Source organism: Penicillium verrucosum (assembly GCF_028828655.1).
Source record: "Penicillium verrucosum strain IBT 35672 chromosome Unknown utg000001l_segment0_segment0, whole genome shotgun sequence".
NCBI classification, from domain to species: Eukaryota; Fungi; Ascomycota; class Eurotiomycetes; order Eurotiales; family Aspergillaceae; genus Penicillium; species Penicillium verrucosum.
In genome coordinates, this window is record NW_026643210.1 from 6,453,683 (window position 1) to 6,477,023 (window position 23,341).

General features: G+C 49.3%; 10 protein-coding genes across 10 annotated transcripts; 6 read left to right on the top strand and 4 right to left on the bottom strand.

Moving 5' to 3' along the window:
• Window positions 1-339: 339 nt before the first annotated feature.
• Window positions 340-1,418, top strand: N7516_002389 (ADP-ribosylglycohydrolase family protein; the record flags this gene model as incomplete). Its single annotated transcript, XM_057215109.1, has 3 exons — window positions 340-491; window positions 547-977; window positions 1,036-1,418. The coding sequence occupies 3 exons, from the start codon at window positions 340-342 to the stop codon at window positions 1,416-1,418; spliced, it is 966 nt and encodes a 321-aa protein (XP_057076992.1).
• A 1,953-nt stretch (window positions 1,419-3,371) lies between these two features.
• N7516_002390 (epsin) lies at window positions 3,372-5,480 on the top strand (the record flags this gene model as incomplete). Its single annotated transcript, XM_057215110.1, has 4 exons — window positions 3,372-3,527; window positions 3,705-3,774; window positions 3,833-4,053; window positions 4,114-5,480. The coding sequence occupies exons 1-4, from the start codon at window positions 3,455-3,457 to the stop codon at window positions 5,478-5,480; spliced, it is 1,731 nt and encodes a 576-aa protein (XP_057076993.1). The 5' UTR covers window positions 3,372-3,454.
• A 621-nt stretch (window positions 5,481-6,101) lies between these two features.
• On the bottom strand, window positions 6,102-7,664 carry N7516_002391 (Nif3-like dinuclear metal center hexameric protein; the record flags this gene model as incomplete). The annotated part of the gene is made up of 4 exons (XM_057215111.1): window positions 6,102-7,000; window positions 7,102-7,227; window positions 7,298-7,341; window positions 7,414-7,664. Coding segments are annotated over 4 exons (1,320 nt in total), but the record flags the coding sequence as incomplete, so codon positions are not given.
• A 78-nt stretch (window positions 7,665-7,742) lies between these two features.
• On the top strand, window positions 7,743-8,267 carry N7516_002392 (BolA family protein; the record flags this gene model as incomplete). The annotated part of the gene is made up of 2 exons (XM_057215112.1): window positions 7,743-7,965; window positions 8,095-8,267. The coding sequence occupies 2 exons, from the start codon at window positions 7,743-7,745 to the stop codon at window positions 8,265-8,267; spliced, it is 396 nt and encodes a 131-aa protein (XP_057076995.1).
• Window positions 8,268-8,597: 330 nt separating this feature from the next.
• Window positions 8,598-9,417, bottom strand: N7516_002393 (peroxiredoxin family protein; the record flags this gene model as incomplete). Its single annotated transcript, XM_057215113.1, has 5 exons — window positions 8,598-8,626; window positions 8,679-8,844; window positions 8,919-8,964; window positions 9,037-9,136; window positions 9,213-9,417. The coding sequence occupies 5 exons, from the start codon at window positions 9,415-9,417 to the stop codon at window positions 8,598-8,600; spliced, it is 546 nt and encodes a 181-aa protein (XP_057076996.1).
• A 1,850-nt stretch (window positions 9,418-11,267) lies between these two features.
• Window positions 11,268-12,369, top strand: skn7 (uncharacterized protein; the record flags this gene model as incomplete). Its single annotated transcript, XM_057215114.1, has 5 exons — window positions 11,268-11,324; window positions 11,394-11,410; window positions 11,477-11,549; window positions 11,625-11,768; window positions 11,836-12,369. The coding sequence occupies 5 exons, from the start codon at window positions 11,268-11,270 to the stop codon at window positions 12,367-12,369; spliced, it is 825 nt and encodes a 274-aa protein (XP_057076997.1).
• A 67-nt stretch (window positions 12,370-12,436) lies between these two features.
• N7516_002395 (response regulator) lies at window positions 12,437-13,538 on the top strand (the record flags this gene model as incomplete). Its single annotated transcript, XM_057215115.1, has 3 exons — window positions 12,437-12,721; window positions 12,780-12,969; window positions 13,021-13,538. 3 exons carry the CDS (start codon window positions 12,437-12,439, stop codon window positions 13,536-13,538), a joined length of 993 nt encoding a protein of 330 aa, XP_057076998.1.
• A 1,853-nt stretch (window positions 13,539-15,391) lies between these two features.
• On the bottom strand, window positions 15,392-16,754 carry N7516_002396 (uncharacterized protein; the record flags this gene model as incomplete). Its single annotated transcript, XM_057215116.1, has 4 exons — window positions 15,392-15,825; window positions 15,886-16,519; window positions 16,571-16,619; window positions 16,681-16,754. 4 exons carry the CDS (start codon window positions 16,752-16,754, stop codon window positions 15,392-15,394), a joined length of 1,191 nt encoding a protein of 396 aa, XP_057076999.1.
• Window positions 16,755-16,988: 234 nt separating this feature from the next.
• On the top strand, window positions 16,989-18,939 carry N7516_002397 (phosphoribosylaminoimidazole carboxylase ADE2; the record flags this gene model as incomplete). Its single annotated transcript, XM_057215117.1, has 4 exons — window positions 16,989-17,454; window positions 17,508-17,605; window positions 17,666-18,623; window positions 18,743-18,939. 4 exons carry the CDS (start codon window positions 16,989-16,991, stop codon window positions 18,937-18,939), a joined length of 1,719 nt encoding a protein of 572 aa, XP_057077000.1.
• A 432-nt stretch (window positions 18,940-19,371) lies between these two features.
• N7516_002398 (uncharacterized protein) lies at window positions 19,372-22,337 on the bottom strand (the record flags this gene model as incomplete). Its single annotated transcript, XM_057215118.1, has 8 exons — window positions 19,372-20,800; window positions 20,856-21,126; window positions 21,180-21,372; window positions 21,425-21,609; window positions 21,666-21,999; window positions 22,073-22,098; window positions 22,177-22,216; window positions 22,296-22,337. The coding sequence occupies 8 exons, from the start codon at window positions 22,335-22,337 to the stop codon at window positions 19,372-19,374; spliced, it is 2,520 nt and encodes an 839-aa protein (XP_057077001.1).
• Window positions 22,338-23,341: the final 1,004 nt, after the last annotated feature.

Below are 23,341 nucleotides of genomic sequence, written 5' to 3' on the forward strand. Positions count from 1 at the left end.
AGCCTTATAAGCTCATGGGGTGAGTCGATGAGGCTGTAGACACAGGTGCCTAGCGTGAGGCTGAGCCCGTACTCCATACAAATCATCCCAAGGCTCGTATTTGTCTTTGCACTAGCAATGTCACATTTAAGTTTCGATGTTATTGAGGTTCCTTGAGTCCCTTGGCTGCGCCCTGGTGACTCCATCTGAAGGTTTCTGACTTTCCAAGGTTCTTTCCCTCTTTGAGTCACTTCCGACGACATCTTTAAATACGACAGATCCCCTCGGCATAAAAACAAAATATCCATTAACATCAACATCAACATCAACATCAACATCAACATCAACATCAACATCAACATGTCTCCATCCTTACAATCCCGAGCCAAAGGCGCCATTTGGGGCGTCTGCGTAGCCGACGCCCTCGGCGGCCCCGTACAATTCAGAGACCCAGGAACCTTCGAACCGATCACAGGCTTAAGATTTGTTACACCCTTCAAACAACCAGCTGGGTAAGATTCCATCACAATCATATTAAGCAAAGTACCTGTGACTAACATGAACAAGCTCCTACTCCGACGACGGGTCTATGACCCTAGCCTTGGCATGCTCATTCAACAAGTCCAATATGCAATACAACCATGAGCTGGCAATCCAGCACTTTGTCGAGTGGAGAACCAAAGGCCGTTTCAGCACTATCAACCGCTCATGGGATGTCGGACGCTCCACTCGCACCTCACTTCAAATATGGGTGAAGTGTGGCATGGAAGGTGGTGATTTCGAACTTGCCCAGGCGAAGGTCACTAACAAATTGAATCGCGATGAGTTCTCCGGGAATGGGAGCTTGATGCGGATCGTCCCGATTGGGTTGGTTTACTGGCAAGATTCGGAATTGGCGAGAAAAACTGCCAGAAAACATAGCCAGATCACTCATCCTTCGCTCACGTGTGTGGAAGCCTGTGAAGCGTATACGGAGTTGGTGTGTAGGGTTATGAATGGTTTGTGTTTTTTTATTCTCCGACTGCAAGAATTGCTCCTGACGTCTACTGCTTATAGGTCAAACGAAGAAAGAAATCGTCCACGCGGTCTCCGTGTTCCCATTTACTCATCCTGCCCTGAAGGAGCGCCTGTCACAGCACAGATACAAAACGATCAACGATTGGGAGGTGAAGGCGCCCAGTGATATGAGGAGTAGTGGATGGGTTGTCGATACACTTGAATGTGCTCTGTGGGCATTCTTCAAGTATGATACCTGGAAGGAGGGGGCGTTGGCAGTTGTCAATCTGGGTGGTGACTCGGATACTGCAGGGGCTGTTTATGGAGGTCTCGCGGGGGCGTTCTATGGATTTGATGCTATTCCTGGTGAATGGGTGGATGGGATGCAGAAGAAAGGGTTCATTGAAAGTATTGCTGGTGCTCTATCAGATGGGATTGCTTGAGATCCTTGAATAACATTCCAGGACTCGAAATTGAACTAGTAAATTAATCCATTTGAGTGATTTCAAGGTTCTACCTAGGTAGCATACATGTAGTCAAGGTGCCTGGGTTACTGACTCCATGGCTCCTTCCTAAATGCTAAGAGACCGCGTGTAAACAAATTTCCATATACGGATTGGGAAGGTGCGATACATGTGACACTGATAGGGAAGGTGCATGGGAACTGTCCATTTTGGGAAGGTACGCATGTGCCTGGGGGTATAAAAGGGCACCCACCCCCCTCCCACCTCTTCTCTTCTTCTTCTCCCCTTTCTCTCCTCAACCCTCTCGACCGCCGTCTTACCGTAGCCCCCAAGACAGCGCAGGCGGAGGGCACATGGTGTGTGCACATCTATGTTGAGACGTCAGCATTACCCCGTTGCTGAGAGTCATACCATATACTCGATGCCCACCAGATCAAATACCAGTTCTCGTGCGAGCCCTTCGGTAAAGTCATGGTTGAGCAAACACTTGGGCTCTATAGCCATTGGCGGTCCCACGGAATACATGTGTCTACCTAGATACCTAACTACCTAGGTAGGTAGTTACTCGATACATTCCAAGCTTTAGATAACTATGTAGCTTTAAGATTAGTGTCTATAATAGTATCGTAGGCTGTTCCTGTATATGAACTACAGCCTCCATATAGGAGGCTGTAGGCCAGATATTCAGAGGTCTCGTGTTGAGGTGTCACCTTGGTCCCCTGTAGTCCAAGCTCATAGAAAGCACCGTCTAGTCTCAGGATGTAGAAAGTTTGCCTTCCCATGATATCTAACTTTAGGAAGTGGATGTATTGGTAGGCCATGCAGTTCGAATAGGCCTGGCTCTGGAAACATGCTGTCCTGTCTCTTACAGTTTACGGATCATTGGTCATCTACACATACATGAGTACTGAGCCTGACCGAATCCGCATTCATTCCAGTAGAACTATTCCCAGGAGGTGTATTTATTACCACAAAAAAAAGTGGATATGTAGTAAGAAAACTCGTGGATATAAACCGATCTCAACCCCAATGTGGGCCTTTACGATCGGAGCGCCAAGAGTGTTCTTGCATTCTAGAAGAGTAAATGACGTAGCTGGTTCTTCATGAGATTCTCAAATATGAAGTTTGAATAACCGTATACTACATATTATATCTGGTACCTTGTTGTATGTTCTCAATTGAGAATATCCGAGACATCAATTGACTGTTGCCTGACCACAAGACCAAGGGTTCTGACGCGGCCCAATACCGCCACATGTGGCGGGAAACATGCCATGTCTTTTTTTTGGATCTGGTCCTTTTTTGATACATCTGTAAAGTAAGAATTGGAATGAGATTTGATAGAATATGTCAAATAAGATCAATATATAGAAGTTAGATAGTGAATTGCTTATTCCGGTCAATATATAAAGGGGAAAAAGGGTGGGAAAAAAAAGTACCACGGCGATTAGACCGGACCTCCGGCCACGAGGGTGTAACGGCATTTGGACATCCACTGTAAATGGTCCATTGAAGAGATCTTAGAGCTGATTTTTTGGTCTACTCCAGGACCTGTTAAGATAACAAAGTGAAGTAAAGAAAAAAAAAAAAAAATCTCTTCTCTTCAAAGATCCAAAGTGTAGATCTTTGAGTGCTTAGGTGTATAAGTTTGGTCCAAACTGCTTCGTCACTGCCAAGCCCTCTCATTCCCCCCCGTTCGAGCCATCCCCTCTCCTCTCTTTCACTTTTCACCTTTCATCCTTTGATTGTCGACTATTGTTTGCCAATACTACTTTTTCAAGGCAAAGCTCTCAATCCCTTGAAACCCCTTTGAACCAATCTGTCAACCTGTCCCTTTCAAAGCCGGACACACTTGACAACCTACCTTGGGCCGCGACAACGGAGAAAGAGGGCTGTGTGTGCTTGGCAATCTTAATACTCTCCTGCGATAATATAATCCTTCGCATCGATTTCCACCCGACGATTACGATCTATTCTATCTCCCTTAAAACTGCGACCGTCGCATCACCGCCACCATGTCTAAAGTCGTGCGGAGCGTGAAGAACGTCACAAAAGGATATTCCTCAGTGCAGGTCAAGGTCCGAAATGGTATGCACCGATTCCACTACATCAAACTCCCGGGCGATCATCGAGTTGCAGTCGCATATGTAGAACTGCTGTTTCTACGACTTGCTGCCCCTGTCTTTTCCTGGGGGAGTTGCTTGCTTGCATTGCGCCCATCCACCCCGCACACATAGTTACCAAGTTACTAACTTACTTTCTCAGCCACTAGTAATGACCCCTGGGGCCCTACGGGCACTGACATGTCCGAGATTGCCGCCATGACTTTCGGGAGGTGAGTTGGAATCTGCGACCAACCCGGTGGGCGCCCGCTAATGCCGTTTGCATAATAGTCCGAACGAGTTCTACGAGATCATGGACATGCTTGACAAGCGACTTAACGATAAGGGCAAGAACTGGCGCCACGTGCTCAAGTCGCTGAAGGTCTTGGACTACTGTCTTCATGAAGGCTCGGAGTTGGTGGTAACGTGGGCCCGGAAAAATGTCTATATTATCAAGACTTTGCGCGAGTTCACATATGTGGACGAGGAATCAAGGGATGTTGGCCAGAACGGTAAGTCGTTTCCGGAAGAATAAACATGAGGGGTCGTAAAATTGACTTGGTGTGCTGTAGTTCGCGTGGCGGCAAAGGAATTGACTGCATTGGTACTGGATGAAGATCGTTTGCGCAGTGAACGATCAGATCGCAAACTGTGGAAGACTCGCGTGAGCGGACTCGACGAAGGCTACGGAAACTCCCCCGTGGAACCGCCGCGCAGAGACCGACGCCGACGCAACGGGGAGGATGACTCCGACACCGAATATCGCTTAGCTATTGAAGCCAGCAAGGCCGAGGCCGAGGATGAGCGCAGGCGACGGGCCAAGGAGACAATGGTAACCGACGATGAGGATCTTGCCAAGGCCCTCAAGCTTAGTAGGGAAGAGGAGGATCTCCGAAAGCGCGAATTGGAAGAGAGCAACGCCCAAGCTCTCTTCGACGACACCCCAGCTCAAGTCCAGCCAACTGGCTACAACCAAGGCTACCAACAGCAAGGTGCTGTGGACTGGTTTGGCAACCCGATCAATGCGCAGCAGCCTATGACAACTGGTTACCTGAACAACCAGTACGCGCAGCCGACAGGATTCCAGAACCAGCCCACCGGCATGAATAACCCCTACGCCAACGGATATCAGGCACAGCCCTCGGCCTTTGATCAGAACCCTTACGGCCAGCAACAGAACAACCTTTTGCAACCGCAGGCCACACTTCAACCTCAGCACACCGCGTTCAATCCCAACAACCCTTATGGAGCGGATGTCTACTCCCAGCAGCAGCAGCAGCAGCAGCAGCAGCCACAGCAACAGCAACAACAGCCCCAGGAGAACTACCAGACCGCAGGAAGCAATAACCCATGGGCAGGGAACCAGCCTCAGCAGCATCTACAGCCCGCTGATGCGCTCAAGCCCATGCCAACAGGATCAAACAACCCCTTCGCTCAGCGTACCCAAACACAGTTCAACAACCCTGCACAAACAGGCCCGCCAACACTCAATTCCTTATCGGAGGACCGTGCAACCAATCAGTTTGCTCAGAACAATGCGCAGTACGGCCAAAGCTCTCTGTTCGCCCAACCCACTCAGCCCAACCCGATCGCCGGCTTCCAGGCCCCACAGCCACCAAAGAGTACCCCGCCACAGGACCCTCACCATGCTCGTCTCAATGCCCTTCTCGGGTCAGGCGAAGGCCAGGATACCTTCGGCAATGTTGGAGACCTCCGAATCCCCGCACAGCACACAGCACCTGGCACATTTGTCAACTCAGCCGGTCAAGGTCTGGACCGCCTACACGCTACTCCCACCGGAAACCCATTCTTTGGCCAACAATTCACAGGCATGCCGCAGCAGACCGGATATGTGCAGCAGCAACAGCCTGTCAATAACAACCCTTGGGGAGGTCAGCAACAACAACAGCGCGGTGGCGGTAGCCTGATTGATCTGTAGTCACTGTTTCGTGGAGCTCTTCTTTATTGATTCATTCCTGACTTCGCTAAGGCCACTCACGCGGATACCATCTATCTCGTTTTTTTCTTTCTGTTCTCGCTTACTCATTCGGGGCTTGGTCGTCTGGTTTTTACCCGGTCTCATTGTTCTTGTTTCCTTCATTTCTATCCATATCGCTACTCGATATTCGATACTCGCCACAATCCTCCTACATCCAGGAATTGTGGGGCTTGTTGAAGCCGTGAAGGACAGGCTAAAAATTCGAGCTTTCTTTTCCTTCATGTCTCCGATAGCCTACATTTCTTCGATGTTTGACCTGGGTCCTTCATCCCGTCTTGTATTCTCTCAAGACACTTTTTTTTTGTGTTTCTGTCATTGTCTACCCATTAGGATATCCTTCTCATTTCAAACCACTTTCTTGACATCTTATCAGACTCCCTCATACTGCATGCATAGTTCTAGTCCCAAGTGCTTATAGGTCTGGTCAAATTGATCGAACTAGCTGATATACTTCAGTGTGGGTGATAAAAAAAGGTTCTCATGATGTCTCTAATTGTAACTATATTTTGCGCTTTTCTTTCCCATAGTAATGTTAGATATCAAGTGCAAAGCCAAGAGCACCTAATTACCACGCCAAATCATAATACCATAGGGATCACGATCAGTCTCACTAACAGAAACCACAACATCGCCCTGATCCTTATAAAGGTCCCGAATCTGAAGCACAGCCGCCGATGGAACCCCATCAAACTTCTTGAGATCATCAACAGTCTTCACAGAATCCCGGAAAGCCGCATCCCACTGCTGCTTAACCTCAGCGAGCAATTTAGGCCGCATCACCGAACGCAGATACCCACGCTCCGAGTTCGTGTGCGAAAGCGAGATAACAACAGAGCCACGCTCAGTGGCAGCCAAAGCCTCATGGTGGCTCATTTCACCAGTCAACAGGAGATCAGGGAGCTCCCCGTCACCTTTGAGGAGGACTCCCGAGCCCGACCCGGGACACATACCCACCGTGCGAACGGAGATATCATCGACGGATTGGCCTTGCGGGATAGCGATGGGGATACCGCCCGGCAAGCCGATTCCGGAAGCGATGTTGTCAATCAAGGTAGTGAGCGGCTGGTTCTCGGTGAAGGTCACGAGACGGCCGGCACCGGCTGATTCGAACCCTTCTGGGATTGAGGATGGAGGGGATGGGTGGATTGTGGATCTGGTGTGTGCTGGGCCTGGGCCTTCTGAGGTTTGGGTCTGCACGGCGGGGATGGGGGCTTCGGGGTAGCTTGGGGCGGAGTACATGGTCGAGGCGCAGGGGGCGATGGTGGCGTTAGGCGTTTGTTGGACTTGTTTGATGTTTCCGGTTACCACGTCGCAGAGCCAGTCGGCCATGCCGTCGGGGACGGTGTCGACTGCTGTGTGCGGGGAGTAGACGCTGATTCCATGTTGTGCTAGGCGGAGGAGGGATCTTTGTTGGGAGTCGGCGAAGGTGAGGGATTTCAGGCCGCGGAAGATGATTGGGTCTGTGAGTATTGTGTTGCGTTAGGTTTCGGGTCCGATTGTAGATATTCGACGAGGTTTATGAGGCAATTGAAAGGATGTTGACTCCTTGGATGCGACTTACGGTATGCGACGACAATCGAGTTGCGGTTTTTGATGGCTTCATCGGCAACGGCCGTGGTGAGGTCAATGGTGAGGAGGGCCGAGTTGGTCTGTATCCGTGATTTGTCGAAAGGAGCTTCCAGGAGCACTATAATTGAGTGAGGTTAGTACATTGTAGAAGTCAATTAAATGGTAAGTAGATCGAATGAAGAACTTACATCCTGTATTATCGAAGCTCTTATCCGCCAATGCCTCTGGGTATCTGCATATAACCAGTTAAACAAAGCTCCATACAATGCGGGGAGCTCTGGGATGAAGTGGGGGGTGAAATTACAGCTTTCTCATCGAGCTCACCACAACATTAGTGAACGGCGAGCATTCCGAAGATCTCATCGGCGTAGACATGACAGAGTATCGACGTGTAGCAGTGCGAAGAAAATTCATAGAGAGACAACCAACAAGTTGAAGACCGAAGAAGAGCAAGACGACGGAAAATGATACTGAGCCACACACGTGCCAGCCACCAGCCACCGCCGACCGGAGGCTCTGAATTTGTAATACGAGCAAACTCCCATACTTCGCGATAACTAACCTCGGGTTTGGCACTTTATCTCTCTTCTCGTCTTCTCTCCCTCTCCCTCTCCCTCTTCGACTACATACTTGATGTTCTCCCGCACTTCCTCCTTGACCGCCCTGAGCAGAAGCTGCCGCTATCTCCTCCGCCCGAACAATAATATCCAGCGGGCTTCATTTTCCCTTACCGCGCGCTCCCACGCCGCCATCAACGCTGCTATGGCTGACACATCTGGAATCACCGTGGACTCGCTGAAGAATAAATTGACTGAAGCGCTGCAGGCGCAGCATGTTGAGGTTGAGGATTTATCCGGTATGGAAATTGAAATTTAAATTGAGAATGGGGAGGGCGCTATGACGTCGAAATGTTCTCTCTTTTTTTTTCTCTCTCTCTTTACCTGTTGATCTGTCGCTAACCTTTTTATTCTTTGGGTTGTTGTAGGCGGCTGTGGACAGGCGTTCCAGGCTGTGATTGTTTCCCCTCAATTCGAGAGCAAGACTATGCTTGCGCGACACAGACTCGTCAACTCCGCACTCAAGGCCGAGATTGCTGCTATTCATGCTTGGACCCCCAAGTGCTATACTCCCGAGCAGTGGCAGGCTCTGCAGCATTAATTGATCTCTCTGAAAGACGGGGTTATGATGAACCAGATCTCTTCCTAGAGGGATATTTGGAAGAAATTGGACCAGACTAAAGACCAGAACAAAGGTTGAAGGGTTCAGAATTAGTTTCAGAACGAAGAATCGGCCATTGATTTCTATTTAATTCTGGCATCGATTTATAAGGCGTTGACCGGGTTGGAAAGAAATGGAATATTTGTACATTAAAATCTTGCGCTACGAAGTACCGTGCAGCAGGGCGCAGAAATAAATGTTGTGCCTTGGGGCATGATATATTTTCTTCTACTATTTGCAAGGATATTACAGCTCTATATAGAGATGACTTTAACCGAGCACCTTCTCGGCGGCGGAAACTTTCAAGTGATGTTAGCATAGAATGATGCGCTCGATAGAATAAAGACGTACCGTTGAGACCGGTGTTGTCAGGCTCGACGAAAGCCTCCTTGACCTTTCCATCCTCGACGAGAAGAACGTAGCGCTTGCTGCGGTCGTTGCCGAAGATGGCGCTGCTGTCGAAGCTGAGGTCGAGCGCCTTGGTGAACTCGCCGGAGGGGTCACCGAGGAAGCGAACCTGTTGAAATACAATATCAGCACTGCCGCCATAATAATAAAAAAATGCACAGAAAACAGAGAACATAGACTTACGCCGCTCTTGCCGGAGGGATCGAGGGAATCAGCCCAAGCCTTGGTCCTATATGATAGCTTTTTATCAACAAATGTCCCAACAAAGCTTTCGCCCTGTAAGTCAAGATTTATAGCTTACACGAAGGGGTCGTTGACAGAGATGACGAAAGTCTGACCAGCCTCCTTGAGCTTGGGGTGGTTGATAAAGCCGGGAACGTGGGTGCTGGAGCACGCGGGGCCTTGAAGAATGTCAGTCCTGAAGGGGGGTTTTTTGGTTTCTACTTTTTCTACCAAAGTAGAGTGAGCTTCACGTACTGAAGGCAGCGGGAGTGCCAATGATAACAGCCTTGTTCTTGATCTCCTTGGCCAAGTTGACCTTGTTACCGGGGGAGTTCTCGACCAGGACGTCCAGGTTGGGGATGGCGTCGCCCTTCTGCACGAACGCGGGCGCAGTGCTGTGGAAGAGGGATGCTTGCGCGCGAACGCGGGGGATGTTGGTTGCGATACGGCGGGCGAACATGGTGATTTTTAGTGGGATTAACGGTGGGATTGGGTTAATTGTATGAAAGGAATGAGAATGGGTAAGAAATGAACGTTGTAGAATGATGGGGAGAGCAAGGGCGGTATGTCGAGGGGAGCTCGGTAGGAGCTCGGGTGGATATTGCATTCAATGTTAATTTTCAGGAACTCGAACTCGGTTTACACCTACTTCATATTTACATTTTTCATAGTTGATGCCTTCTTTTGCTTTTTGTTTTTTTTTAATCTGTGTTTATTTTCATCTTTATATTTTTTAATTTGATGCACATCATCGTTGATTGGCATAGAAACTCGCCCTCGTCCTAGTGGATACTAGTGTGACCTGCGGAGGCTATACCGCAGGTACCGCGAAGCAACCTCTATGAGCTGTCACCTATAGTAAGCACACTCTTTTAAGAACAGGGTGGACAGCTTATCTTCGAATCGGATGATATGAAGTCACATCCTATTCCTCCATGACGCAGTGGATCCTTGCTCCGTCACACGGTGGATCATTAACCCCCTGCTGAAGGATGCAGTCATCTTCTAGTTCAACATGAAGTTCGGCGTCAACACAGGTGTTTGAACAATGGACTTGACCAGGGTTCAGGTGATATAAGTGATGATGTGCTTTTGTTATGATGGCCATGTGCTACGGTGGGAACTGGTGTTGGGCTATTTCATATCTGGATTCCTTGGCTTTTACACCATGGCGAACCACATTGCAAAGTGTTATAGGGTAATTCTTCGGTGAAGACATGGATTTTTGAGACAATTCTTGGATAATATATGTTAACAGCATATTCAATATCTTTTTCACTTAATATCTGGTCTTATAAAAGGTGAATTAGGGGTTCTCTCTGATTAATATACTGTATAGGTTCATGAAACAATCAAACATGTTCAACCCAAAGCTCGAACACATAAAAAGTAAAAGGTGAGACACGCGGAGAATGGCAGGGCTGATCACTAAATGTTATCCATATAAAAACATATTAAAAAGCGTTATTTCAGTGGAGCATATCCAACATCCTGCTTATGTCCTGTTACACACTAAACTTGAAAGAACTTCTTTGATCTCTCTTTCTCTTTCTGAATCCACTGGGTCTATGCTAATTCGAATGTCTCACCATTTTTTTTTTTTTCACCATCAGGTCATTGGGGGGGAATGCCCCTCCATCTCGTGCGCACTGACACAATCCCCTCTATCATGTCTGTCCTGCATCTAACTACATTCCTAATAGCGAATGAGATGTGGTTATGAAGTTGTTTTTTTTTTGTTTTGTTTTATGTCTTAAGAAGTTGTACTTATACAATACCAGGTTAGTACCTTCGGAAGAGTGGTGTGACATAAAACTGGAATTTTGCCCCTCGTTGGTCCCTGAGTGCTGGGATATTTAAGATCAACCTCCTTGCATTTGGAAATGTTCATCAAATCCATTAAATCAGTTTAAATCAGTTTAAGTCAGTTTAAGTCAGTTAATAGCAGTTAATATAAAATGTATTTATGTATTGACGGTAAAGAAGAATTCTTAAAATAACCACGAAATAACACGAAAACTGGATCACCCGTAAGTCCATCTCATGTACCAGACAGTACCTCCACAGTAACTTTGGTACTTGGCTCTACCGCCAAACCCAGTAACTGACCGTACCCCCCGTTATTATTTCATTTTTTTTTTCCCCTACTCTCTCTTCCCACCCAGAAGGTCTGGCTTTTCTTCCCTATATTCTTTTTTTCTGTTGGAGTATATTCGAACATCTCCCGTTATATTTACAATCGAGTTTATTTGCGTTGGGACGAGACCCAGACCTGTTTGTTCGACCCGGTCGCGACCCGTCTAGCCCAGCATGGACGGTGGCCAGACCTCTTCCAATCCCGCCCCCGCTGGGAACTCCAGTGATTTTGTTAGTGACCCTATAGTGTCTACCCTAGACCCTATATTGTGATGATCCTTTAACTAACATCATGAATAGGTACGCAAGCTGTACAAGTGAGTGTGCTCTTCGAAACTGACCCTGTTATCCTTGGGATTCTTTAAATCTGACCATTCCCACAGAATGCTGGAGGACCCAACCTATGCGTCTATCGTACGCTGGGGTGATGAAGGGGATTCCTTTGTGGTATTGGAGGTAATGCGCCTGTGGCTTTGTTTGCCCAAACAGATTCGGGTCTCTTTGGGCTTGGCTAACTTGAATCCCCCATAGTGCGAGAAATTCACCAAGACCATCCTACCGAAACACTTCAAACACAGCAATTTTGCCAGTTTTGTACGCCAACTGAACAAATATGACTTCCACAAGGTGCGACAAAACAACGAAGAAAATGGCCAGTCGCCATACGGACAGAATGTAGGCACCCCCACCCCCTCCCATTCGAATGTCCAATTGGATCGTGGGTCTCACATGAATTACACAGGCATGGGAATTCAAGCACCCAGAGTTCCGCGCAAACAGCAAAGAATCACTCGACAACATTCGCCGAAAGGCACCCGCCCCACGAAAACAAGCCCAACCCACCGACGACTCCGTACCCACGCAACAAATTGATCTTCTTAACCAGCAGATTGTGGCACAACAGCAGCAGATCCAACATCTATCAGACCGCTACGCCCAGCTCACGGTGGATCATCAGCTTATGTTACAGGAAGTGATGCGAGTACAGAAGACGGTTTTGAACCATGAGAATGTCATTCACCAGGTGATGACCTACTTGCTTTCGGTGGATGCGCGCCAGCGTCGAGACAGCAAAGCCGTGCCATTCCCAGCGCCCGGAACGACAATGAGCCCTTCCCAGGTAGGTGCAGTGGACGATGAACCCTCATCGCCCCTCCAGCAAGCCTCAAAGCTCCTGAATGATATGAACGCCGAACTACAATTCAATATGAACGGTGTCGACTCGATGAACGATCCTCAAAAGGCCGTCGTTTCAACCCCCCACCTTGGATCCTAATGCGCGAAATGGTACCCTCCGTCCCGCGACAACTGCACCGCCAAACCCAGGACTCGTTTACCCCAAGATGGCTGGCGATCTGGAGCAAGTGGTATATCCCGTGGGCGCCACAAACGGCATCGATCCCATGTACAGCGAGCATATCAACAATGTCCCGTACCCAATGCCCGCCAAGCAGGAAATAGACACTTCAGATGCTCGTCGGCAGTTTCCCGACAACCGGAAGAAGAGCACGAATGTGGACCCTGGCTGGGTGCGCAGCCCGCAGATCCTCTTGGTTGAGGACGACGCCACTTGTCGGCAAATTGGCGGCAAATTCCTATACTCTTTCTCGTGTGTTATTGATACTGCGGTATGTCATCGGTTATTGTCCTATTGACCCGCACAAGGTTGCTAATATTTTCCAATAGTTTGACGGCTTGGAGGCTGTGAACAAAATCCAGGGTGGCTCAAAATACGATTTGATTCTGATGGACATCATTATGCCGAACTTGGACGGTGTATCGGCATGCCATCTCATTCGCCAATTTGATCGCACGCCTATCATCGCCATGACCTCGAACATCCGAAGCGACGACATCCAGCTTTATTTCCAACATGGTAAGATCAATATCCAAGATTGAATCAAGGTCTTCCACTAACCTGTTCTAGGAATGGATGATGTTCTTCCCAAACCATTCACCCGCAAGAGTCTTCTCGATATGCTTGAGAGACATTTGGATCATCTCAAGATTTCGCCCCAGAACCCAGGAATGGAGCCAGTACGACCTTCCGCAGCCGCTGTGACCATGGCAGCTGCAACTCAAAGTTCAGCAAACCAGTCGATCAAAGAAGACAGCTCTCCAGGCCAGTCGCCCGCTGGGTCAATGACTAATTGGCAATCGCCCAGCCAATTTCAAAATATGCAAGCTGTTCCACCGAATATGCCCGCAGTTCAAGGGCCATATGTTACAGCACCACCGGCCGCCTACACTGTTGACCAGAACGGCGTCCAGTACCCAGCACCACCAGTAGGAGTCCCAACCGGGGGTGCTCCCATTCGTCCCCCGCATCGCCGTCAAATCTCCGAAATGGGCGGTGCCGCCGATAACCCCAACATGCCGAAACGCCAGCGCATGTACTCCCAACCTCAACCAATGCTTGCTGTGCAAGCTGGCCGACCTGGCTAAACCGACTTCCCCCTCGGCCATTTTATCTCCTTTTATTTTTATACTTCACCTTTCCGCCTGTCCATTGACTCATGATTCCCACTTGTCTATAACGAGGTTCGAATTCGAAATTCCAAATCGTACATTTTGCTACTCTGCGCGGACGTCTTGAATCGCCGCAGTTCTCTCCCACCTTTTACAGGTTCTGGCGTTGGGTTTGATTTAAATTGGGGTGGCGATTTCTGTGCGATTTTACATGCGTCAGCTATATCCACCGTGGGTTCATGCATTTCCAAGGCCGGAGAGATTGTTTCGTCAGGTACATATTTACAATATATTATTATCTTTTACCTTTCTCACATTCTATCTGCCTATGTTCACGCAGGGGCACTATCATTCCAGGGCTCGTCGCTCGTTTTGCAGGGACTTGTGTTTTGTAAGTCTTGTAAGGGCACGTATATGAATACATAGTACGTATGAACATACGTACGCCCAGTAAGAGACTAAACCAACTCTCAATACAAATTGACCTGAAATACTGGGATGCCCCCCACTTAATCCCACCAGGACCAGTATCACCCGCATTCGGCCGGACGAACTGCAGGGGAAGAAATAAGCTGTAAGGTCTAGACCGAATTCCAAAAGATTAAAGTATTTTAAGTCGTTCCAAGGTCCAGGAGGGCCCAGACCTTGCAGGAAGTTCTGGGCCTCTCTAGATCCGGCCTTGTGGCTGGACTTGTGCCGCCCGCCACGTTCAATGCTTAAATTTTTGTTTGCTTGGTTTGCATTTGTGGCTTGACTACCTAGGTAGTTAACTACATGGAATGAACTTTATTGATGAACTACAACAACATTTCATGTGCCATCTCACTCCCATGTTATTCACTTTTTGATATGTGACATTGTCTAGCGGTATAGCTTGCTTGCAATTGTTAGGACTGGAGTAATTATCGGAGTGACGTTTAGATTACTACTGAGAGTGGGAGAAAGCAGGAGAAGAATTGTTAATTGGTAAAACTAATAATGCAGGGGCTTATATACCCTGCGAAACCATCTGAACATAACAAACAAATAGCAAATAGCAAACAAAGGTAAAAGGCTCAGTCTGCAGCAAACAACATGCTTGCAAGCATGGGAGATTGTTCAACACCTCTTTCTTCCCAGCCAATAATCATCAAGGATTCTTTCTCCCAGTTTTGTCGCTTACATCTTGATCGTGAGGAGACCTGGGTGAGAGGTAAGCTCTGGATATATATATCCATTGCTGTTAGATGTATGATTGAACCTTGGGAGTGAATTCCAGTGTCTTGGGATTCTAGCGCACAAGGTCTCTGGTAAATGACTCCATGATTCCTGTACCGTACTTTCCAGCATGAGATTCATGAGAAATCCCCGACAACGAGTCTGAACGCCACTTTCAGCTGGGGTTAGTGTCAAGCCATCACTGACTGAATGGTACTTTCGTAAGTGCTGGATAAGAACCTTCCAAGATTAGAAGAGATCCCGAGGTCATGGGAGAGGTAAGAGATTGTCTTGATCACATGTTAGGTGCAGATGATCATGCTTGCCCTAATTGACAATACCAATTTCATCTATGGATACTTCCCGAGGTCACCTGCACATATGGCCACCGGGGTTATCCATCCATCCAATCTTATCTCACGTCATCTTTTCCAATATCCGTCCCAACCTTGAAGTAAATTCGAAGTTACATACTATGTATATGGAGGTGTACAGATTGCAAAAGCCTTCATTGAAAATTGATCGATATAATCTTGTAGGTCGTTACTCATGATGCTAGAATCCAGGATAAAACCAACCGAGAAAATCAAAAGAGATAAAGAAAAAATCCAGATTGAAAACCAATAACTCGCTTATGCTTTCTTCTCGGCGTCCGGCGCTTGGGATGAATCACCAGTTGGTTCAGATTCTGTACTGCCTGCCTGGGGCTCTGTAGAAGGACCTCCATTCTGGGCTTCTTCCCCCTCTTTCGGGTTGGTGCCTGTGAGGACAATATCACCGTCCCTGTCGCCAGTTGGTTCGGCCTTTTCCTGTTCTTCGGTTGCCTGGGTGGCAGGGGTAGTGGCTGCAGTCGAGACATCGGCGGCACCGTCTGCGGCAAGACGCATCTCGACGCCTTTACCGTCTTGCAGACCCATGTCTTCCACACCAAGCACGATTGGGCCACGGGCGTGAGGGACCTCGTCAGATGGCTCTGGCGAGGTGGTAGCAGCCGCTTCTTCGGCTTCGGTGGGTACTAGAGTTGTGATGCGCTGTTCCTCGGACTGTGTAGGTAAAGCTTCAGTGCCTAGGGGGAAACGTTAGTGAATAGGGAAACCAGTGGTTCGGTAGTAATGGATAAAATTACCCTCAACTAGTATGCCCGAATCTCCATTAGCATCCTCGCCTTCGAACGAGGCATTGGTTAACCACGAGATCGGAGTAAGCAGTGCACCGCCCAAGGATTCATCGCTCCCAAGACCGTGGGCAAATTCGGGGGCCATATATACCCCGCTACTATTGCCAGGAAGCACCAGTCCGTTTGATTGAGCATTCGTGTCAGCCGGTGTTTGAAATGGGAAAATGTCTGCGGAGCTTGTCACTGAGACAACGCGATCGACAGCACGTAGATATGCGGGTAACGTTCTGTAGTGCTTGGTCGGGTAGAGGACTAGCTCTGCGAGTCTCTGAATGGTATGTGGAGGTTTATCCTCAAAGAATGATTTTATCGACAAGCGGATAGCACTTAGAAGGAATGCAAGCGGAGGTGGAAGCTGGCCATCCGTGCTTGGCCCAGTTGGCTGTGAGTCTGGCACTCGCTCACTCGAAGGGGGAGAGCCAGTTCGCGCGGCCTGGGGTGAAGTTTGGATATCGGCCGGGGATGTGTTTTCCTTGTTGCTGCTCTCGGGGATGGAATTTGCCTGGGAAGTATGGTTGGGGAATGATTGCTGGCCGATGGGTTCAGGGCGCGCTTGAGGCATGGGGAACACATTGTATACGATCTGGAGCTACTGGTCAGATAAGTCGGTCAGGGGCATCGAAGTATAGCGTACGTATTCCAGTCGCTCAATCAGTGGCCCGGCCATGCCGCTCCATCTCTCTCTATACCAGCGCGTTAGCCTCAAAAGTGTTTGGGGATCTTGGAATGACAGTTTTGACGTACGAATCGATCGGGCCGCCATTGGCGGCTGTTTGGAGAGCTTCCTCGTCTGTAATTTTGATATCAGCAAGGACCATTGCAACTCAGACTGAGACCGTGACTGTGACGGTAAACCTACCCAGAGACATTGTCCAGTCAGCTGTGCATGGAGAAAGAGAGTCGAAGCTGCCAGTCAACATCGGTGATTGGCCTGAGCTTATCGATAGCGCCACGTGACTCTCCGCGAATTTTCGGAGTTGAGGGGCACCGTCGATCTCTCTCATTTATTACATCTCGATTAATTAACTCATTTATCCCTTCGATCCGACATAATGTGGAACTCGCCTAAGGTCGGAATCCTCGGCGGTGGTCAACTGGGCCGCATGCTCGTCGAGTCCGCCAACCGTTTGAACATTCAGGCCAATATCCTAGACGCCGACAACTCCCCCGCCAAGCAGATCAGTGCCCACGACGGCCATGTGACCGGCTCCTTCAAGGAGCCTGACGCCGTGCGAAAACTGGCTGAGACCTGCGACGTAATCACTGCCGAGATTGAGCACGTCGACACCTACGCCCTCGAGGAGGTTTCGTCGAAGGTGCGGGTGGAACCCAGCTGGCAGGCTATCCGGACAATTCAGAACAAGTTCAACCAGAAGGAGCACCTCCGCAAATATGGAATTCCTATGGCCGACCACCGGGAGTTGGTGAACAACACACCTGAGGAATTGGCTCAGATCGGAGAGCAGTTGGGCTACCCGATGATGTTGAAGTCGAAGACTATGGCATACGACGGACGTGGTGAGTCATATATGATGGCGAGAGGGTCTACAGGTTTGTTGACAGTATCAAAGGAAACTTCCGTGTCAACTCCAAAGAAGATATCCCCGAGGCCCTCGAGGCTCTGAAGGACCGCCCACTGTACTCCGAGAAATGGGCTTACTTCAAGATGGTTAGTACCTGCAGTTGGAACATCACACCATGCAGGGTCTCTAATACCTTTTCTCTACAGGAACTCGCCGTCATGGTTATCAAGACCAAGGATGACGTCCTCTCCTACCCCACCGTTGAGACCGTCCAAGAGGACTCAATATGCAAGCTGGTGTATGCGCCAGCCCGCAACGTCCCCGATGCCATCAACCAGCAAGCGCAAGCTCTCGCCCGCAAAGCCGTCTCCGCGTTCGAAGGTAAAGGCGCTTTCGGCGTGGAGATGTTCCTCCTTGAAGACAACAGCCTTATGCTCTGCGAGCTTGCAAGCCGAATCCACAACTCCGGCCACTGGACAATCGAAGGATGCGCACTGTCCCAATTCGACAGCCACATCCGCGCGATCCTCGACCTGCCCATCCCACCCAAGAGCCTTGAGCTTCTCCAGCCCTCAATCATGCTCAACATCATCGGTGGGGCAACCCCCGACTCCCACCTCAAGGCTACCGAAGCGGCCCTCTCCATCCCCAACGCCAGCATTCACCTCTACAGCAAGGGCGCCGCAAAGCCTGGCCGCAAAATGGGCCACGTCACTGTCACCGCCGCGACCATGCACGAAGCCGAGACTATGATCCAGCCCCTCGTTGACGTCGTCGACATCATGCGTGCCCAGCGCCCCGATATTAAAACCAAGGCTGCCCCCTCCGGTCCTTCCAAGCCCGTCCCCTCTGTGGCCGTCATCATGGGCTCCGATAGCGACCTGAAAACCCTTGTACCGGGTCTGAAGCTGCTGCGTGATTACTTCGGCATCGAGCCTGAGGTCGAGATCACCTCTGCTCACCGCACGCCCGATTACATGGCCGAGTATGCGGGCAAGGCTGCCTCGCGCGGTATCAAGGTGATCATCGCCGCCGCCGGTGGTGCTGCCCATCTTCCCGGCATGGCAGCTGCTCACACTGCCCTCCCCGTTATCGGTGTGCCGGTTAAGGGAAGCTCGCTCGACGGTGTCGACAGTCTATACAGCATCGTGCAGATGCCGCGTGGTACGTTATTCCTCATTTCCTGTTTCACTTCGAAATCTCTTTTCACTTTTCATACCCATTTGCATTTTGGTTTACCCGATCTATCTCTATCTATCTATATATCTAACTTTTCATAATAGGCGTCCCCGTCGCCACCGTCGGCATCAACAACAGCATCAACGCTGCCCTCCTCGCTGCGCGTGTGCTTGGCTCTTTCGACCCGGCTATCCAGCGCAAGGTCGAGACGTACGCTGAGGCTGCCCGTGCTGAGAACATGGAGTTGAAGGGTACCAAGTTGCGCGAGTTGGGATGGCAAAAGTACTTTGATCAGATGTAGACGGTATGTAGACATTTGTGATTTGAGATTTGATACGAGGTTTTTATACGAAAGTGGACGCCAAAAGTAGGAAAAAAAGGGAGAAACGTGTGGGGATTTTACCTTCACTGGGCTTCTTGTATAGTGGAGTTCAGTTTACTTCTTTTTTATAGACGACAATGAATGACTTTTAAGCTTATTTTATGTTCCATGGGTCTAGGGTATTTTGAAGTTTCTTATATTTGTCCCAAGGCTCAAATTTACTCAGGAATGATCAACGCAGACAACGGTGGCATGATGTATTAAGCTACCGTTTAACTAATACTAGTACAAAAAAAGTAAAAACATCCGTAGTGCACAAGGGGAAATCATAGCAAAGAAACAAAAAGATCACGAGAGATATAAGAAAATGACGTTACATGAATGTCAATACCTGAATGTGGCCGAAATCGATTAGACGGTGGTTCCGATATGGTGAGTTCCGTTGGTGACGGTGGTGCCATTAGTGCCATTAGTACCATCGGCAGCATGTTTAATGCCGTCACCCAAGTTCTGGGGTTTGCCATCGACGAAAGCTTGATCAACCTCATCGGAGAAGCCACGGGACTGGTATCCCGAGGCCTTGTTGCCGTTAGTGCGGTTGGCGGTGTTTGACGCGGCGGAAGCAACTCCGGCAGCACCTGCACCTTGGGTGCTGGGAGCGGACTTGTTCGTGATAGGGCCACCGGATTGGATACCCGTGGACTCGGATGCGCTGCCGACGCTGAAGATGGGGGACTCCCAGCGCTCGCCCTTGGCAGCCAGGTCGGCGTACTCAGTCGCCTTGGTGGAGACGGCACCGGGGAGGTCGACGTCAGGGAAGATGGAATCGTGGAGGGTCATGACGGTTTGGACCTTGGTGTCACGCTTGGCAGCACCCTCGGCCTGCTTGGCCTTGGCTTGGGTGCGAGCTCGGATGGCATCGGCGTAGCGAGAGAAGATTGAGGGCGCGTTGGCGGGATCCTCGCGGGCGGCTTCCTGGGCACGAGTGGCTTCGGTGTTGATTTCCTTGGCGAAGAGGTCGCCCTTTCTGAAGGCTTCGCGGATCTGACCCTCGACTACCTTCTGCAGAGCCGGTCTGACCACGCGGAACAGCATGGGCTTGAAGGTGTTGAAGAGCAGCTTGTGGCTGGACTTCTTCAGCTTGATGTCCATGTTCTGGATGCTCACGTTCACCTTGTCCAGCTTGAAGAAGTGCTCCTTGTCGTTCTTCTGGGCGGTAGAAGCAGCGATCTTGACGCTGAGACCTTCACCACCGAGGAAGAGATCCATAACACCACGATCGGTGATGGCGGGGAAGCCCTCCTTCTTCTTGATGTAGTAGGCGACATCGCGCAGATCCATCTGGATGCCAGACATGGAAATCATGATCTTATTGTCACGCTTGTTGGTGATCTTCTTGCGGCCCCAGCGGAAGTAGTTGTCGCTGCCGAACTCGACAACGTTGGGCATCAGGTTGTCACCCTCAATGCACAGGTTCTCGACCACAACATCAACCATGGGATCCGAGACCTCGATACGGGGAATTGGAACGTAGCGGACATTCTCGAAAATGCCGGGGATGATGACATCGCGAAGATCCCGAAGGAGATCCGGTTTGAAGGTGGCCTTGCCATTGGCATCGTGGCCGAGATCCTTGAATAGCTTTTGGAACGACTCAGCAAGGGCCTTGTTTTGCGGGTCCTGGTCGAATTGGTTGGCTAAGAACTTGACCTCGTCGACAATACGGTCAGAGTGACCGCGGTAACGCTCGCGCAGGAGGTAACGGCCCTTATCGTAAATCTCGTTCCACTGGCGGTTGCATTCATCCTCCATGATGAAGCCCTGCTCGCGCAAAGATTTGCTATATCTGGTCAGTCTTTATTTTGGGGGGAAAGGGCTCCATCCAATTCACATACCGAATCAAGTTGTCGACGTTCGTGAACCAGTTTCGGAGTTCGGGATCCTTCTCAGCATCTCTGTAGATGGTGTTTAGCGACTCAAAGAAGCTGTCCAGAGAGGTGTGGTTGGCAAAGCGTTCGATCAGAGTGCGCAAGTTGTACTGAACAGCCTGAACATTGTCGGTCTTCAGAACGTCACGGGCAGAGCTACCGCCTTGCTTGGAGACGTTCTTGGCATGTCCGCCGTATTGCTCGGCCATGGTCAACAAAGTCTCAACGGCTTGTTGGTCTGAATACTTTGTTAGTGATCCGACATCGAGGTATAAATTCCGGCTCACTTACAGTCGGCATGACCCTGGATCTCAATGATCATCTTCTTGAGGCGCCAGACGGTCTGCTCGCGACGCTCCTTGGGAACCTTCTCGGACAAGTACTTCTTGGTCTTCTCGGAATATTCCCTCTTCTTGTTCTGCGGCGACACGCCGGTCTCTTCCTCGGCAACCGCAGCGGAAGCGGAAGCGGCGCTTCCCTTCTCCTGAAGATAATGTCAGTATGTGGAAATTGAGGGCCCATCCGGGGGTACATACATCCTTGTTCTTCTTGAATTTGGACTTCAGGTCATCCTTGGAGACATTGGGCTTCTCGTGCCACACGTTCTCCTCTGCAGCTTGGTCGATCTGCGAAAGTTCCTCTTCCGAGGGGCGGACCTGGTTGGCAGCCTTTTGAGAAGCATCGGCAGCAATGTCCTTGCCAAGAGTCATGGCATCGCTGACTGCGCATTGTTAGGATTGGGGAATGTTCGTGATCGGTGAACGGAAGTTGACTTACGTAGTTTTCTAAACTCTCCGTTGGTGATCATGAGTGTGCCCAGGGTCTTCAGGCCTTCAACCGCCTTGCTGGCATCTTGCTGACCGGTCTCCTTGTCGACGGGGAGTCCCGGGCGCGTGGCATCGACATTGCCAGCTGAAATCTTCTGGGCTTGCCAGACAAAGTCTTGCAGGAGTTCACCCTCATTCTTGACCAAAAGCATCTTCTTCGCTGCGTCGATGACATTGCGCAGATCTGCCACCAGGGTCTTTCCATCGGATGAGAGTTCCGTAGGTGGAGATTTGAGGGCCTTGGAGTTCAAGGCGGAGTTCAAAGCTATGTCACATTGCTTGTTCTGTGGGAGGAAGAGACCTAGTGTTAGCATTGGTGGCCAGGCTAATGGTGATGGAAGATGATGCGCGACGGACCGAGGGGAGCTTGCTATTCTTGAAGGCTATTAATGGGGGAGGCAGTCAGTATATATATATATATATCAATGAGATCAATTGGGGTGACCTGAAGTGTAACTTACCATGGTAGATACCGAAGAATTGGAGCTTCTGGTTGATATCCTAGAATGGGATTCCCTGTTAGTTTTCCGTGGTTGTTGTAATTGGGGTCGCACTGTCCCATATCGCGTGTCCCACATACCTTCTCCTTCTGCTTTGAATTGGTGGGTACGTTCACAGACATGATTGAAGTATATATTCCAAGACCAATGGATAAATGAAATAGGTGAAAGAGGTTATTATGTATGAACTAGTTAATGACAGGGTTAGAGATTGTCTTAGGGTTTGCATTAATGACAAACAAGGGTCAAGACTCACCTGAGAATTAATTATTTATTTGAACCTGTATAGGTACACACAACAAGGGGTATCACAGGAATGAAGGAAAATATGGGAAGAAAATTCAAGAGGGGAATGATGGGAGAATTATAAAAGATCAAGGGACATAGCGCCATGATGAGCAAAGCAGACGAACCAAGCAATGATCCTCCAAGGGGAGAGAGAGTGTTACCTAAAGAGAAACACAGACACACACAGTCACTCACTCACTCACACAGAGAGAGAGACACAGAGTGACAGAGAGGGAGTGTAGCTCCCCCAACTCCGTACTCTTGGCCCAGAGCTTGGTGATCGACACTTGACGTCATGTCGTGGCACAATTCTTTCGCCAAACACGGACATCTACTCCCTCGCCAGTCCTTTTTCTCTCTTTTCTTTTCTTTTCTTTTCTTTTTTGGTCACAATCACAGCCTAGAACACATTTGATTTGGGTACATAGTACATCAATTGGGTACATCAGTTGTGTCATATGTAAGGTCATATTAACCTATGGGTACTCGTACGTACCCAGCTCCAGATCCACGTCATCCACTTTATCCACTTCATTATCCATAGAGCTAGTAGTTTTTATTTTTAATTTTTCTCTCTCCTACGCTTGACAAACAGCTTCCAATTCTATTAATGTGTTCATTAGTTCATTATAAAATCCCACACATCAATCCCCATAAACCCAAGATCTACAAATTTAACATCAAAGTCTTGGCACACACGGTCTCCAACCATGGATCCAAGGACCAAGTGGGTCAACGATATCAGACTCTGCTCAACTTGACGTCAACCACTTCGGATCTTCAATGTGACATAAAAAGGGAAAATACTCAAGAGACTTGGATTCATTTCTTGATTATG